The sequence below is a fragment of the Lepidothrix coronata genome, unplaced genomic scaffold (assembly GCF_001604755.1).
Source record: "Lepidothrix coronata isolate B3197 unplaced genomic scaffold, Lepidothrix_coronata-1.0 Scaffold31, whole genome shotgun sequence".
NCBI classification, from domain to species: domain Eukaryota; kingdom Metazoa; phylum Chordata; class Aves; order Passeriformes; family Pipridae; genus Lepidothrix; species Lepidothrix coronata.
Window position 1 is genome coordinate 9,422,921 of NW_016690211.1, and position 16,231 is coordinate 9,439,151.

The window sequence follows — 16,231 nt, forward strand, 5'->3', positions numbered from 1 at the left end:
AAGTACCTATTGCAGAGAATTCTGGGACAATGTAGATGGCTTGTGGAGATTCTCCTGCTTCATTATGGGCAGAAATATTAACTCTGTAGTAAGCCATGGAGAGATTTAGAAGAATTTTTCTGTCATTGAGAAAGATGCGATTTGGTGAGTCACTGCAACTGTTGGGTATTCTTTCCACATTAACGAAATATCCAAGGATGTTCTCACTTTGTGTTACCTAGCAAGACGAAAAAGATTGTTATTCTATAAATGTTGTTATGTCCTGTGCAGAAAATCAAGAGGAATTTATTGTGTAGACAAAATATAACTTCTAATGATGAGGATAAAATCATACTGTTTTAATTAGGTCATTAGGAATCAATAAAGCAAACCATTTCCTTAAAATTAAGATCATGCTTAAATTGAGAGGATTTAAGCACGGGAATAAAAATTTCCCTTAATTGAGATCTTAGTTGTGTGTATCCAATTAGTAATAACAATAGTGAAGCAGCTGTAACATTCTCTACATTTCACTGGAACATATCCCTCATTATTAGGAACTTAAAAGTTAATGAAAGGTGTTTAATTGAAATTTATGCCTCTGGGAATCTTCATCTACTTGGGCTTGATTAGGTATCTGGTCTCTTTAAAGAGAAATGCTAGTAATTACACTACAAATTTGGAACATGTTAAATATCCAATTTCTGGGTAGTTCTGGTGGTGGTTCACTCATTATTTTACTGTACTGACCTTAATGAGAGATTGGAAAACGAGTGCACAGAAATGGAAATTACTACAATATAGATAGAAACTTAATACATGAAGACCTGTGAATTCTGCAAGGATTATTTCTGATATCAAGTTTGTCTGTTCTTTCTGGTGCAAAATTAATAGTGTGTAGATACCACAAAACTGTAAGACTGGGTTATCTTAATGAAATAATTGGGCACTTTTGGAGTAACATAGACAGGAAGACATTTATTAATTTAAAAGGCACATGTCTTAAGAGGAATTTCTGATAAAGGTGGAAGGTCTTGAAAATAGATGTTTTTCCCAAGATAAGAATGAGAGATTTAATAATTTTTCAATTTTATAATTTGATGTATTTTTGTCTTGCTATTTTCTAGCACTTAAATCATCAGCATACAAATGCAGGGACTTTGGAAGCAAGTGTACAATATCCAATGCCTTTTGCATATAGAGTGTAGTCTCAACAGAATGAGAAATTCTGGTTTTCCCTATAAGGTAATAAATTAATAGCATGTACACAACAGAGGGTACTGAGACTCGAACATTACCTCCCACTTCAGAAGAACACTTCTTCTTCCTGAAGAGATTTGCGTAGTTACATTATATGATATTCTTGGCTTATTCATGAGTTCTAGTAAATGTGGAAAAAGATGGAGACATGCACTCATATGAATCATTCTGATGTTCATATTTTCAACAGTATCTGAAAATGCTATTTCATATGACACAAGGTTTGTAAAGGATTTTACATTCATGCTTATTCCCAGTAGGGTAAAGCTGCATTTCACTTACTGTGAGGGACAAAAATCTCTTTGCTCCAAACGCAAACACAGTTCAGACCACCGTGGGCTATGCATCTGAGCTGAACGATGTATGAAGACGCAGCATTTAAATTCAAAATGGTGATATTGATAGCATTGCTTTCTACGGGCACCTAAAAAAAAAGTTTAATTTATGTGGCATCAATAAAATATAATCTTACATTAATTGTTTTCTCAGCCAAGGACCAGCCTTCTGACTGCAGCTGAAAGTAGGTATTCCTGCCATCAAATAGGAATTACTGTACATTCTAGCCAAGGTGTTTTCATTCTTTCAAAGCAATACCCTCTTTTTCATGAACTTGTTCTGCTCAGTCAGGACAGTAAGCAGCCGCATGGGTCTAAATACTGTTTTTAAAATCAATTAGACATGATATATACTGAAAAATAATAATTTATTTAACTCTGAGCCTTGTTGGCATTCTCAAGAACAAGATGTCAAGGGAAAATTAAATACAAAAAAAAAATCACCTTATTCTCAGAAGTAATAGTATGTCTAAATAGATCCATGTGACTGATGTGGTAAAGGTCATGACTGGACTGAATGTGTGCCTGCCTACGCCTTAGCATAGCAGAAGTAATCTGCATCTGCAGCTGATGATAGCACTGGTGCTTCAGTAACTGTACAGGGAATGGAATTTTTCTTGAAACAAAGATGCCACCCGTGTCTAAGGAAATCTCTGAGCTGGAAACTAGAAGAAAATATGATGAAAAATTGTTGTTAAATGCTTATTTTACACTCTTTACCAGATGTACATTGGTGGCTGCTATCAGACACAGTATCCTGCATTAATAGACCTTTTGTCTGGTCAGTTCCAGGTATTGTGTTTTTTGTAGAAGTACTACTGCAGATTGAAATATCTGTGCTAGCATTTGTTTGTTGTAAACCTTTTTTTCTTAATTATATATATTCCCTAAAAAAACACCCCAAAACCCAACCAATCAAACAAAAAAACCCTAAAACCAACAAAGCCCCAGTATAAGGTGACTAGCTCTTCCATTTAAATTTCTGCAGTGCTTTATTTTTTTATTAAAGTTAATTAATTAAACTCTGTGGCAGTATGCTCACCCCCCCACCTCCAGCCTGACCTTTATTTCCTGTAACCCTGCTCAAGTGATAACCACCACCAGCTGTCATAATGGGTGTGTCTGGTCATGATGGCTGCATCTAGCTTGAGGTTGATTCGAGGAAGACAGATAGCAACACAACAGCCAAGGCTAATTTGAACAATTCGTCCACCTAACCATAGTGCTGGTTAAGGTTCGACCCAAGTCAAGTTTGGAAGAAACTAATATCTGAAGTGAATATGCAAATAAGTCTAAAACTGAATCATCTTACCCCTTAAATGGTGGACAGCCAAGGGCCTGCTGAGCTTTCCTGCACAGCAGTGGGGGTGCACACCAGGATCTCTTGAGTAGGGACACCTCTCAAGATTACTCCTCAAGACTGGGAAAATACTTATCCCATCAAATATTTGATAAGTGAATTGGAAATTACTTCACTGAAACTTTGAAATCTCATTTAAGTGATATAAAGAATTGATTGTGCATATATAATACTTTAGGCTTAAACTGTTGACTAGACCTCGGACTAAGTCTGGATCCTGAAGCTACTAAACTCCTGGGGCTCTGAGAATAACTTTAGAATGCAAGGGGAGCCTTTCTGAGCATCATGACCCAGTTAAAATGTCTCCCTGACAGTTCTATCTGACTATCCTCTATGCAGTAATCAAATGTTCCTTGCCATTTACTCTTATGAAACTGCTGTCACACTTACTACGAAATTTTGCTAGATTTCTGGTTTATGTCATTAAATTTATTGCTCCTTCTTTCTTAAGAATGAAGTGTATTACTCCACCCATGATGACCTCGTATAGTTTTGCTAGCAGAACAAGCTTGGTCATGAAAAAATACCACTACACACAATATTACAGAAAGAATCCAAATCTCCTACAGAAGAAGAGGGAAGAGGAATGGATCCAATTGTTAAATTACATTATATGTACATTAATCCTACTCTTGATAAACACTATTTCTTTTCTAGCTTTATATATGCTCTGTGTTTTTACGTCCACACTCACCCTTTCCCTCCAGCCCCATTTGCAAGTGTAGTCTACATTCACATGATTAGGAGGAGATTACAGCCTAAATTCGTAGTATCAGATGGGACATGGGAGATAATGAATATTTATGACCTGTAGTGTTTAATCATTCAAATCACCCACTGTGGCCCTATCTACCAGTCCTTCACAGTATGCACATGAATCTCCTAATCTGCCCTGTCTCCAGAACCTGTAGGACATGAATTTGTACTATTCTTAACCCTCTGTTCTTCCACACATCATGTAGCAGACCATCTGCACATAGTTATCTATCTATTGCACTCCTGGGTGGGTTATGTTTGGGTAACTGTCTGTCCTAGAATGGTCTAGGACTTGTATGCCAGTGAACAAGGGGACCCTTCCAAGACCTACACATTCTCTGTACCAGGGTGAAACCTTTCTCACATGGGCCTCTCACAGTAATCCTGAAGTGGCCAAACAAACTGGCAGTCAGCTATGAGAGAAATGGGAAGAGTCTTCTGAAATAAAAGGAAGAGCGAGATTCTTGTAGTAAAGAGGAAGGAAAGAGGCTCCTAGATGAGCAGAGATGCCCAAGAAGTTGGAACTGTTGCTGTTTAAACATTCTTCTAGCTAGGGTTTTGTTCTAGCTGGTAAACACATATTCTTCATACAAATAAAAATAACAGAACTTGAAAAACAGACAATTTCAGGGACTCAGTGATGCAAATCATGCATATGTGCCTGCCTGCTTGCAAAGCTTTTGCATGATATTCTGGATGGTAACGAACAGGATAAGCAGTCATTGCTACTACATGCAGATATTATTGAAATGATGACTGGTTTTCCATCTCTTACTTAGTGCCTTCAGTTTTAGGTACTACCCTGTTGCTGCACCATATTGCATGTTCTAAAATGCTGCTGGAACTGATCTTGTATCCCACAACATCCTTCTCCCCAAATTGGAGAAGGATGGATTCGATGGATGTAATGTTAGTCAGATTAAGAATTGGTTGAATGGTCACACCCAGAGGGTAGCAGCCAATGGCTCAGAGTCCCAAGGGGCATCAGCAACAAGTGGTGCTTGCCACACCTCCTTGCTATCCATGTTGTGTGCTCTTTGGTACCATAGCACTGATGGCCTGCTGGATGTGCTGTTGAGCTGATAGTGAGGCACTTCATGTTCTCATGTGGTTCTCATTTGTAAGTACTTACCACGGTCCACTGAGTGGATTCTGTGAGCGTCTCTCTGTATCTCAGCTCATATGGTGTAGGGGTTGTGGGCGGGTCCCACTTTATTATCAACTGGTTTGTGATCTGATGAGCATTTATGTTAGATGGTGTCAAGCACTTCCCTAAAATGGGCAATATGCAGCTGTTATAAATGTAAGAGGAGCAGGAAAGCTTTGGTAATTATGTCTATCAGGTATGCTTTATAAAAAATAAAAGACTTGATGCTGAACACTGTAAGACTACAAAAAGGATGGAAATTAATAATTACTAAATCGTTATGGTATCAACAAAATAGCATTTTTCCTCTTGCTTTTCTTTTGTGAATGCTTCTAATAATTTCAGGAGGACCCTTTTTCTAAGCAGATACTATTCTGAGAGAGGCTGAAAGGCAAAATCAAAATGTCAAGAGTACCTGTGTTAGTGAAGTGTATAAAAAATTACCAGAACATCTTTCAATTTCAGCAACTGCATTTAGCTATGTAACTGTAAGTGCAATTTTTGTCTTTCTTTCCAATATACACAAGGCAGCCAAAAGTGTCCAGCAGAGGTCACAGTGATAATTTGGGTTTCACTGGTAGTAACTCTCAGCAGTGAGAAGCACTGGTTTTTCTTGGACTATGATTAGTCTGGGAAGGTGAGGTTTTGGTAAGCTCTTAATATTATCTCGGTAACCAGATACTGTAGAGAATCTTTAATAAACATCTAAAAGATATAGTAAATAGGGCTTATTTTTTCATATCTTCTCTGCAGCACTGTGTAATGGGTAAGTGGCCTTCAAAAAGAGTTGAACTTTGAAAAAGTTTCTCAAAACTCTAATGCCCTATATCAAGGGTTCCTTAAGTGCACAGTACTAAATCAGCCTACTCTTTATAAACCGATAAAGAAATTGAGAAAACCATCAAAGACAGCACAGAAAGCTCGTTAAGTACTGTACACAAATATCACTATATATATTTCTCTGGATATTACTATTTTATATTCCAGCATATTTTTGAAGTAAAACCCCTCTCCTGTAAAAGCTGATAGACTTCTGTTATTAACTTGATTCGAGGAAGCCAAACTTTAGGGTAGGTCCCTGAATCAATAAAAATAACAAGTATATATTGGGAGTTGAAATTTTGGAAATAATTTTTAAGAAAATGTGACTACTGCTTCAACTGGGCACTGTAGTAACATAACTTGTAAAGATGCTGTACCTGCTTTGCTTAGTAAAACTGAGATGTTCCTTCCTTTTACACAGCTGGCATGAGCGTAATTCACTGCTATCCAAATGTATGCAAATCGCTCAATGTAGAGATTCTTTCGTTCAATTGTGATGTAAGGGGATGATGTGTTTCGTTGAAAAAGTTTTCGTATTTTGTTCCTTCAGAGAAAAGGAAACAGAATGGAAAACATTTTTTTGGATTATAGTTATTCTTTCCTCCTCTGCCCCCAGAAAGCAACATTATAGCAAATGGTAGTTTTGCAGATACCTATATGCATAATCTTCCTTCCCGAAGCCTAGCCATGATGATGATACGCATAATTCTGTATCTTGAAACCTTGAAGGTAAGGCATGAGCGCTTGAAACAGCAAGTGTAATTCCAGCACCCTAGTAACTGTAGCAAACTTAAACATGCAAATCTTTGTTGTGTTAAACTCCTTAAACTTGTAAGGAATCTTGTATCTAGCATGATACAAGACAAGATCTGGACTTAAAAGATTTATACTTACAGTGGGGTATATAGAGCATTTCAAAGCAATAAAATTATGTTGGAAATTACTTCATAAAGCCTTCCCACCCATCATAGGGACACCCAAATTCCTTTTGAAAAGCAAAATTTCTGAGTTATATGAATGTAAATTACCACAAATGTATGAAAAACCTCTCACAAGCATATCTTCTGTCTTCTGTTCCCGCAAAGCACCAGTTTGACGAGATATTTAAATGTCACATGACTCAGCCCTCTAGACTTCTTCTATTGTGCCTAAGAGGTCTAATGCCTTACATACAACAGTGCTGCCTATTTTTTTCCTCCATCTCTCTCTCTCTCTTTCTCTCTCATTCACTCTCTGCTGCACACAGGACAGATTTTTTTCCAAGGTTAAAGCTGTGCCAGTTCAGTGTTCTCAAGGAAATGGGCCAGCATACTAATTGCCTAGCTACATATTTCAAGTATTAAATGTGCTGATCATGATGCAATATTTAATAACTGAACGAAAGTACTTGAAGTTTTGCCTAGCTTCTGCTTTGGACTAGTTGTGAATCAGCCATTAATATTTCAAAGCATGATTTTGAATTCTTGGTTCGAACTTTTCTGTGGGAGTGTTTTTCTTTTATCTTTTTCTTCCTGACAACTAAATCATAAGGAGCAAAGGCAAGGAACAATTACAATGTCAAACTGACATTACATGCAGAAAGAAGTCATGTCCTCTTCTAGGCGAGAAAAAAGCCCTTTCACATGTGGGATTTTTTTTCTTTTTTTTTTCTTTCTTTTTTTTTTTCCTTTTAACACAATAGAAGAGGACAAAGGAAGTTTTTCTTTAAGACCACTGGCTTGAAGCCTAGGAGACTCAGTTTAAAGTCCTGATTCTGGCTTGGAAAAATCAACATCTTTGCAAGGGAATTGCCTCCCTTTTCCTCCGCCAACCTCCTCTTTCACTCTTTTTTCTGCCTTCTCTGTTCATCACATCAACCCTGCAGCCTAGGAACAGCACAATCTGGTTTTGACTGAGGACTTTAAGAGGGATTAGTTTACGAATACTGCAGCAGATAACATCTCTACAGAAACAGAGCTGATTCACAAGTGCTTCTGCCATTCCAAGAAATGTGAGCTCCTTGAAGTCCCAAGAAGCAAGACAGCAAATACAGTGGGATTTGGTGCTTATTGCAGGTTGGCACCTGCAGTTACTTCAGTGGGAAAATACTGAAGGTGACGGAAGGGAGTAACCTCAGCCTTAAGGTGGTTGCTTTGCTACTCTGCAACGTGCAGAAGATCACACTGGGGAATTTCCCAGTGTAGTGACATTTTCTTAGATTTAGGAGATGTTCCTAACCACAGCTCACTTTTAATGATGAGCGGTGTGTTATGTGGCAAAATAATCAGCAATGAATATCAGCATTTGCCAACGGCAGACAGTGTTGTACTCCATGATACGGTCTCATGGCAAAGATCATGTCTTCTGATCTAAGTTCTCTATTTCTAAACATACTGCTAATCTCATGGGAGATCCCAAATATGTAGATATAAAATGAGGAAATCTAATTTTGTAATGCAGCTGCAATTGAAGACGCCCACATTTTGAGTAATCAGTTCAAGATTAACCCTGTAAGTTCGTTCCATCTATTAAACCAGTACTTGATAGTTCAGAATGGCGAGAAAGTGTGCCACGTCTGACATATCCTGGGATACATGCTATAACATAATACATAATACATAATGCATAATACATAATACATAATACATAATACGTAATACATAAAATAAAATCTTGGTGTCTGTTTATGTTTGGGTGGCTTTTTGTTTGTTTGGTTCGTTTTTTACTCTAAATGCATCAGTGTTGAATATTCAAAGCAAGTCCATAGGCAAACAAAGGTGATTGAGTAAGCTGATTTTTGTCAATAATGTTTTAAACAGTGTGTTGGAAGCATGTTAAGATGTATAATGACTCTTTGTATTGTTTTTGCATGGCAAGGTTTTGGTAGAAGGGAGCTACAGGGGTAGCTTCTGTGAGAAGCTGCAATAAGCTTTCCCCAGAGCCAATGCCAGCTGGCTCCAGAATGGACCTGCCACTGGCAAAGGCTGAGCCCATCAGCAATGTGGTAGCACCTCTGGGATAATGTATATAAGAAGGGGTAAAAAAGTTCTGCACAACAGCAGCTAGGAGAGAGGAATGAGAATATGTGAGAGCAGCAGCTGTGCAGACACCAAGGTTAGTGAAGAAGGAGGGGAGAAGGTGCTCCAAGCAACGGAGCAGCAATTCCACTGCAAGCAGTGGTGAACACCATAGTGAGGCAGCTGTGCCCCTGCAGCTCATGGAGGTCCACAGTAGCACAGAGATCCACCTGCAGCCCATAGAGGATCCTACACAGGAGCAGGCGGATGTGCCTAAAGGAGGCTGTGACCCTGTGTTGGAGCAGGCTGCTAGCAGGACCTGTGGGCCTGTGGAGAGAGGAGCCCAAGCTGGAGCAGGTTTGCAGTCAGGCCTTGTACTCCATGGGGGTACAGATTGTGCAGCCTGTGCATGAAGTGCTGCACCCCATGGGAGGGCCCACACTGGAGCAGTTCAGGAAGAATGCAGCCTCATGTGAAGAACTCGTGCTGGAGGAGTTCATGGAAGATTGTCTACTGTGGGAGAATCCCCTTGCTGGACTAGGGTTAGAATGAGAGTAAAAAGAAGTGGCAGATATAACATGTGATGAACTGACCACAACCCCCATTCTCCATCCCCCCACACTGCTTGGTGGATGAGACAGACAATTCAGGAGAAAAGTTAAGCCCAGTAAGAAGGAAAGCATGGGGGGGGCGGTGTTTTAAGTTTTATCTGTATTTCTCATTACTCTACTCTGATTTAATTGTTAATAAATTAAATTCCTTTTCCCAGATCAAGTCTGCTTGGCCCATGATGGTAATTGCTGAGTGATCTTTTCCTGTCCTTATCTCAACCCACGAACCTTTTCTCATATTTTCGCTGCCCTGTCCAGCTGAGCAGGAGAGGGATAGAGCAGCTTTGGTGAGCACCTGATGTCTAGCCAGGGTTAATGCACCACACTCTTACCAAGCTCTTACCAAATCAATAGGTATTGAGGAGATGTAAAGAAAGATATTGACCAGTATTGTGTAACAACCTACAATGTGATGAAAAACAGTGGAGCAAAACTCTGGCAAGTGGGAATCATATAACAGCAATAATATTTTTTTGTTTTCTGAAATTACTCTTCAGACTTACCACTTTAAGTATATGGTATAATTAACTGTATTAGGAGCACTAGGTACTGGCAGCCAGGTACAGGTTAGATCCTCACTAAATTCTCTGTAGCACACCAATTCATTGTCCCAGTCTGGAAGATGAAAACACATGCACTGGAAAAGACTCATCACAGGCAATGATAGTAAACAGTTTTTACCATTAACTAGCTCAAAGGGACGATGAGAAACAAACCCAAATACAAACGAGTCCATAACTGGTTGACTAGACCCCATAATGGCTTCAAAACCATCAGTCATGTCTATCTGGAGTTTAGAACAATGCTGACTAAAACCAGTATTACTCTCGTACTGCCAGCCTTATAAAGATCACATTATAAAACAGGAGGAGCATAACATAATGTGCAAAATTATTTGTGATTAATTTTTGGAAGCGAAATATGAGGCTTTTTGCAACTAAACATATGCATTTTTCAGCTGGAGTGAAATTAAACACTGATGACATTATTAAAAGAACTAATTTTTGATCTCTAGCAGTTAAGTTTATTTCATGTTTTCAAAAGCCTCTTATCAGAGATGGTAATGATAAAATATGTTTGTTGTCCTTTTGTTTTGTGTCCTGCTGTCTGAACTACTAGTTCAGAAGAATCAGCCATGATGTCTCAAAGTGCTACCCCCACTTTGAAAAAAAGATCCAGAATTTTTTGTTGTTATTGTTCAGAAAAGTAGATAAGGATCTTAACAGGTACAGGATGCTTATGGTGATAAAAATGAATTTTTCCTCATAAGTAGAGTCAGTTGTTCTTTATGCTTATTAGGTTTAACAAATCGCCAATAGCTTATCACTCTTGAATAAGAAATGCTTTTTTATTTGATAAATAAACATGCATATATCTGGAGCTGGTGTTACAGCATAGTTATGGTATCTCACAACCAGAGTTATGAGATAAAACACCAGTCCTCTTTTCCTCATTCAGAGCAATTTCTTCCCACAACTTGACTGAGTACCCTTGGTATTCCTTTCATCATTGAGATGGCATACGTATATTTAAGTTAAAAGTTCTTTTGGTTCAAAAAGTGTGTCAGATAAGTACAGCTCTGGCTTTAATACCCTCACTCTATGACACTTCTCATACCAAAAGAATAGTGCTTTTCTAGTAAAGTTATGCTGTATCTGTTCAGGTATGTATGGCTTCTTTTCAGGAAGGTGGAGATCAGGTCTTCCTTGTTTCTACAGCAATGTGCAAAATTATTGAAACCTTTGCTTTTTCAGTGTGGCTGCCAAAACACATCTTGTCCTTCTCACCCATGGACATGATGCTATAACAACATGCTGGGAAAAACAGCAACAGCTCTCACGTTCTTCTCCTGTTTTGCTCTGAATTAAATCCTTCACTTTATTGGTGTTTCTTTGTTCTTGTTTTGAAGAAAAACCTGAAAACGAAACCTTTTTGGAACTTCTGCAACTCTTCATGTCAATACATGGATAATATACTGCTCCTGGAACTATTTGAAATAACAGTTCTATCACCTCAGAATCAAGTTGTGACCACAATGTTGCAGACCTATCTCTGCTTACAGAGCAACAGGGGATTGTACTGTTCCTCATGCTCTGAGTTTTACAAACTCCCTCTGTTTTTCTCCATAAGATTATAGTATTAGACAAAAAAATATTAGTAGATTTTATGTGTGAAAATAGCGTATTAGCTCAACTAACACCCCAAAGCACCACCCCATCCCAATATACTGAAGTTTTAAGTTACTTTCTCCAGATGAACATAAGAAATCTTACACAATTTTATTTTCACTTGTCCTATTTGTGGGTATTAGTGTTCACATGAACATTCAGTTTTACTCTAATGCTGTCTTTGTTTTACTGTACTGCTTTACCTTAACATGTACATTATTAATTCTTCCTAGCCCTAGCATACTGTTAGTCCTGTATCATGACTGTGCTCCAAGAGCTGTGCAAAGAAAGAAAAAAAGAAAAAATTCTTTCATCTAAAGAAAACACAAATCAGTTTCTTAATTAGAAAAACAAGCAAACCCCCGAACAAACAAACAGCCCCCCCCAAACAAACAAATAACAACAACAAACAAAAATCACAAACCCCCAAAACCCACAAATCAAGCAAAAAACAACGCCCTGAATTGTTTTTCCCTCTAGAATGTTCTGTTTTTCTTCCTGCATGTCTTATGTTCTCAGTAATGCTTTAGTGGAATTTAGTCTGGCTGGCTAATTGCAAGGATTAGAAAATTATCCATAGCTAATTTCAGAAAAAAACATGCTCCTCCTGAAGATGTCTTGCCCACTATCACTGTGTACTCAAAAACCTATCACCTCTGCTGTAAGAGTGTAATTAATAATAATATGCTCTCTCGCTGTTAGCAAGTAGGGTGTCCTGTCTACTCTGTTAAATACAGCACAAATTACATCAGATGAGCACCCACTGCTTTGTAAAAATCCCTATTGAAATGCGTTGGACTGGTCCTTTTCTCCATGATCAGTAATTTATCAGTTAAATGGAAAGCATAAGTATCTGACACACATAAACATTACAGGTTCCGCGGTCTTTTGAAGCCGTGGTTATTCCCGGCGCACCGGGTGGGATTCACTCCCAGCGTGTCGGTTACCCCGAACACTCCGCCGTCACGCGGATACACCTGCCTGTGCTCCCCCGGGCGGATTTTCCATTCAGAAAACGCGGGCGGTTGTTTTGGGGTGAAACCTCGGGGCCGAGTTGAGAGGCGGCCGCGGCCTCCAGGCGGCGGCAGGACCCGGGCGGGGCCGTTCGGACCCCGCGGTGCCACCGCCGCTGTCACCGCGCCGGGGCTGCGGGAGCGACATTACCCACCTGGGAGCTGCCAGCAGAACGAAGAGTTCCAGCTCGTGCAGCTGCAGGAATCTGAAGAGCAAAAAAAACAAAAATTGTTTATCAAGACAACTGTGAAAGAATTAGGAAAAATTGTTACTGGAGGTTGTTTCTCCTATCTGCAATTTGGTCATGATTTTTTTTTGTACAACCTCATCTTTGAGTAGCATTAAGCATTTTTACTATTTATAAGCAGCAGTAAGTGGTGCAGCGTACGAAAACTCACCTGTTGCAAGTAAAAAGACAGCTGTGAGCAGAGAGTTCTTCATCTTCTCTGTATAGAAGCGTAATGATTACAATCAACATTATGCTGTCTTCAGTCTATTTTTCACACTTCCTCTTCAGACTTCCTATTCATTCTAACACCTATACTCTTACTGGCTGAACACAAGTAATAGGTCTATTGATGATAATGCGAGGGACACATGAGCTCCATATTATTAATTGTACTTACAAAATCCTAACAGCTCCTCTGAAAACCAAGAGGTGCCTTGGTGTTTGTAAGTAGTCACAGTGAGATTCTTGTTGGTGTCTGAAGTACAGTACAAATCTGAGGTACAGTACAATCAGCAGTACAAACTGATTTAAGCTTATATAGGTACTTCAAACTGCTTTGAAAATCCTAGACTAAATGTCAAAGCAAATTAGAGAGATTATCAATTAAAAGGAAGTCAAGGTGTTTGACTGACTCTACTATGAATGCTTGAGTACTGTAAAAAAATCCAGCAGAAGACCCGGACTGTCTTCACTTTCTGACTTCTCTCTTTCAGTGTAATTTCACCACTGCAAAGATACTGTGTCTGTATTGTTGGTACCTATGCTGGGGGCTATAACACAACCAAAAATCACCATAGGTGAAAATCAGGTGTGGCTATAAGCACCATTAAGTCAGAGAACATTCTAAGCACAGAAGCCAGCAGAGCCACAATAGCTCTTACTGTTAGAGACACAAAGGGAAATTTTCAGAAAATTTCATTACTGTGGGAAATTTCCCTTCTGGGCTTAGATAGTTGCTATCAGAGATTGGATCCAGACCTACCTGAAGATAGGCAAATTATTAACTTATCTTGGCAACCATGGTATATTTCAGGTTGAGTACTGAACAGGGAAAAAAAATCTGCTTAAAATTAATCACTTACTTAAAGAGAGAGGTTTGTGAGCATGCTTCTAAACATGTTCTACAGTAGGAGGGGGTGACTAATGCACCAACTATATCTTATCAGATTTTATGAATGATGTAGTCATGAAACGCAAGTGAACAAGGAATTCTACTGAGTGCTGTAGGGGGTTTCCATTTGATGAATTCATTGGGCTTGGGAGTAAGCTCCAAAATGATGAAAGGTGATGGATACAATGTGTTCATGGAGTTTCAAAACACCTACTATTATCTGAGTGACTCAAAAATCAGCCTTGACAATGCTTCCAACAGAGAATAGCCAAGAGCACAGTGTCAACTAGTGACCATTAGGAAAAACAGATGAAGAAAAAATGAAAGTCATATGTGACAGATTTTGACAGGGGGAGTTGAAGAGCTAGACACTCATCTAACATAGAAATCAAGAAATGGAGAAAACTTTAGGAACTCTATGTATTGGTTTGATGTGCTCAGCATAATCATATTCAAAATAACTTATCCCAAATGAAAACCACATAAGTAACTCAATGCAAGAGCAGGAAACTGGATTTAGTGTGCACAGAATTAGGACAGAGCATACCGGAGAGGAATAAACCCAGTAAGGCAAGTTCACATCATCTTTACTGGAGCTCTTGGTCTCAGTATTAATGTCATTTAAAGAAAAACCAGTTAATCCTAACACATACAGAAAATACATCACCAGTCAAAATAGCAGAGGAGACATAATCTTGAAAACTGGAATTTTGCATTTGAGCGAGGCCACATTTTTAATTATAGCTCAGCTATCAAGTTAAGTAACCTTTTAATGTATAATAAAAGGTGAATTGTTATTTTTGAGGTAAATTTTGCATAGAACCACTTTTTCAAATGTTTAATATTTCAGCTTTTTCACCACTATGAACTTCTCTCAGAAGTCTAAATGCCTTAAGTTTTCCTGTTATTCAGATGAGGATAAATTATGCCATGTTCTGTGATATGCTCAAAAGTGCAGGACTGGAGGACACTACCAGCTTTGTTTCATTTGTGACCTAAATGTTTTTTCAGACCTAGGTTTATGTATCCTTATAGATGAGGTTTTCTCTGAATGCTTTTCTTTGTCATTTGCTTATATAAGTCCTACAGGGAAAGACACGTCAAGGTCCTAGTCTCCCCAGAATGCAATCCTGAACTAAATGAACCTTTCAATTTAGACTGGATTACATAATGTAAATCAATAGAAACCCCACAGCATCTTCCTTTGTTCCCTGCCCCAACTTTATGTGTTAACTCTTGCCCTTCAGAGGGAAAACAATCTCTGAAGACAGGTGGGCTCAGCAAGGCACATGCCACTGGGCCCCTCATCCTACATTCAGTATTGTAGCAAATGCAAATTCAGTTTTGGCCTTTTAGTAATAACTGTTGAAGTCCTGTGTCTTTTCTTTATGGATCTAAAGTAGAGTCACACTCTTTTTTCACAAGTTATTTCTCATATAACTGCTTCCAATAAGCAGACCTCCAGGTCTGTAAAAGATGTGTCAGATTTTTACAGAAGGTTTTTTCCCCCCTAGACAAATACATGAATATCTGAATTCAAAGCAATTCTTATATGATCTTTCAGGGAAAAAAATTCCCACTCGGCCCTCAGCTACACCCCCTGGGGGAAATTTGCTGTTATAGGGAGAGTTCCACCACATGATGAGAGTCTCTTTCATCCTTTCCAAGTTCAAGTTACATTGTGAAGCAGCTTGTCATTCAAACAATTCTGTTCTATCTTAATGAAAATCACAATTTTTACCTTCACACATTGACTATGCAGAGGCCATCAAAAAGTTTCAGTAAGAGATCTGTCTTGGAAGTTAAAAAAATTCCAAGTATAGATAGTGTCCCTGAATAAACTAGACAGCCAATGCAGAATGCAGAAGAAGCAGAGATTTACGTAATTGGGTGAAGATTTCTTTGAAGAAAAAAAAAAGAAAAAGGAGAATACTGAATTGATTTCATTAAGATAAATGTAGTCTAAATTCTGCTTATACTGGAGTAGATCTGGGGTGTCATCATCATTGACAGTGATGTGATGTGGAGTTTTGCCTAGTGTGTCAGCTAGAATATTTATGAGGGTTGAGGTGGTATGATAAGATGAGACAGGCAACTTCTCTTCACTGCAGCACCACAGTTAGTGCTAAAGGCTTGTCTGTGGGATGATGGGAGGAAATTGTCTCTGGGGTACCTCATAGCAGTGGTTCGAAAACAGAATTTAACAGATATATGGTGACTGAGCTGTGTGCAGAACAAGAGTCTTAAGTATGTGATTTGACTTGGAAACAAGATCTTTACCTCTGCTAGATCACATTTAAGCCCATCTTACTTATCAGTTTTACTAGTCTATGACTGCTCTGAAAATATAATGTAAGGATGTGCTTACATTTGTGTTCTTTATCTCTTCCTGTGCAGCCAAGAGGAGAATCAAGGATCATCCTTAACTTTCTCCATCACATTT

The 16,231-nt window shown here is 38.7% G+C and overlaps 1 protein-coding gene across 1 annotated transcript in view; it reads right to left on the minus strand.

Annotated features, from left to right (window-relative positions):
• The window catches only part of LOC108495440 (interleukin-31 receptor subunit alpha-like), a 28,853-nt gene extending 15,964 nt beyond the window's left edge, over nt 1-12,889 (minus strand). The window contains exons 1-8 of the mRNA XM_017811124.1: nt 12,847-12,889; nt 12,603-12,653; nt 9,770-9,881; nt 6,037-6,203; nt 4,823-4,962; nt 1,522-1,663; nt 1,278-1,360; nt 7-217 (exon numbers count right to left, since the gene is read on the minus strand). Of these exons, the coding sequence (XP_017666613.1) occupies nt 7-217; nt 1,278-1,360; nt 1,522-1,663; nt 4,823-4,962; nt 6,037-6,203; nt 9,770-9,881; nt 12,603-12,653; nt 12,847-12,889 (949 nt within the window). The remainder of the gene's footprint in view (nt 1-6; nt 218-1,277; nt 1,361-1,521; nt 1,664-4,822; nt 4,963-6,036; nt 6,204-9,769; nt 9,882-12,602; nt 12,654-12,846) is intronic.
• Between the last annotated feature and the right edge of the window lie 3,342 nt (nt 12,890-16,231).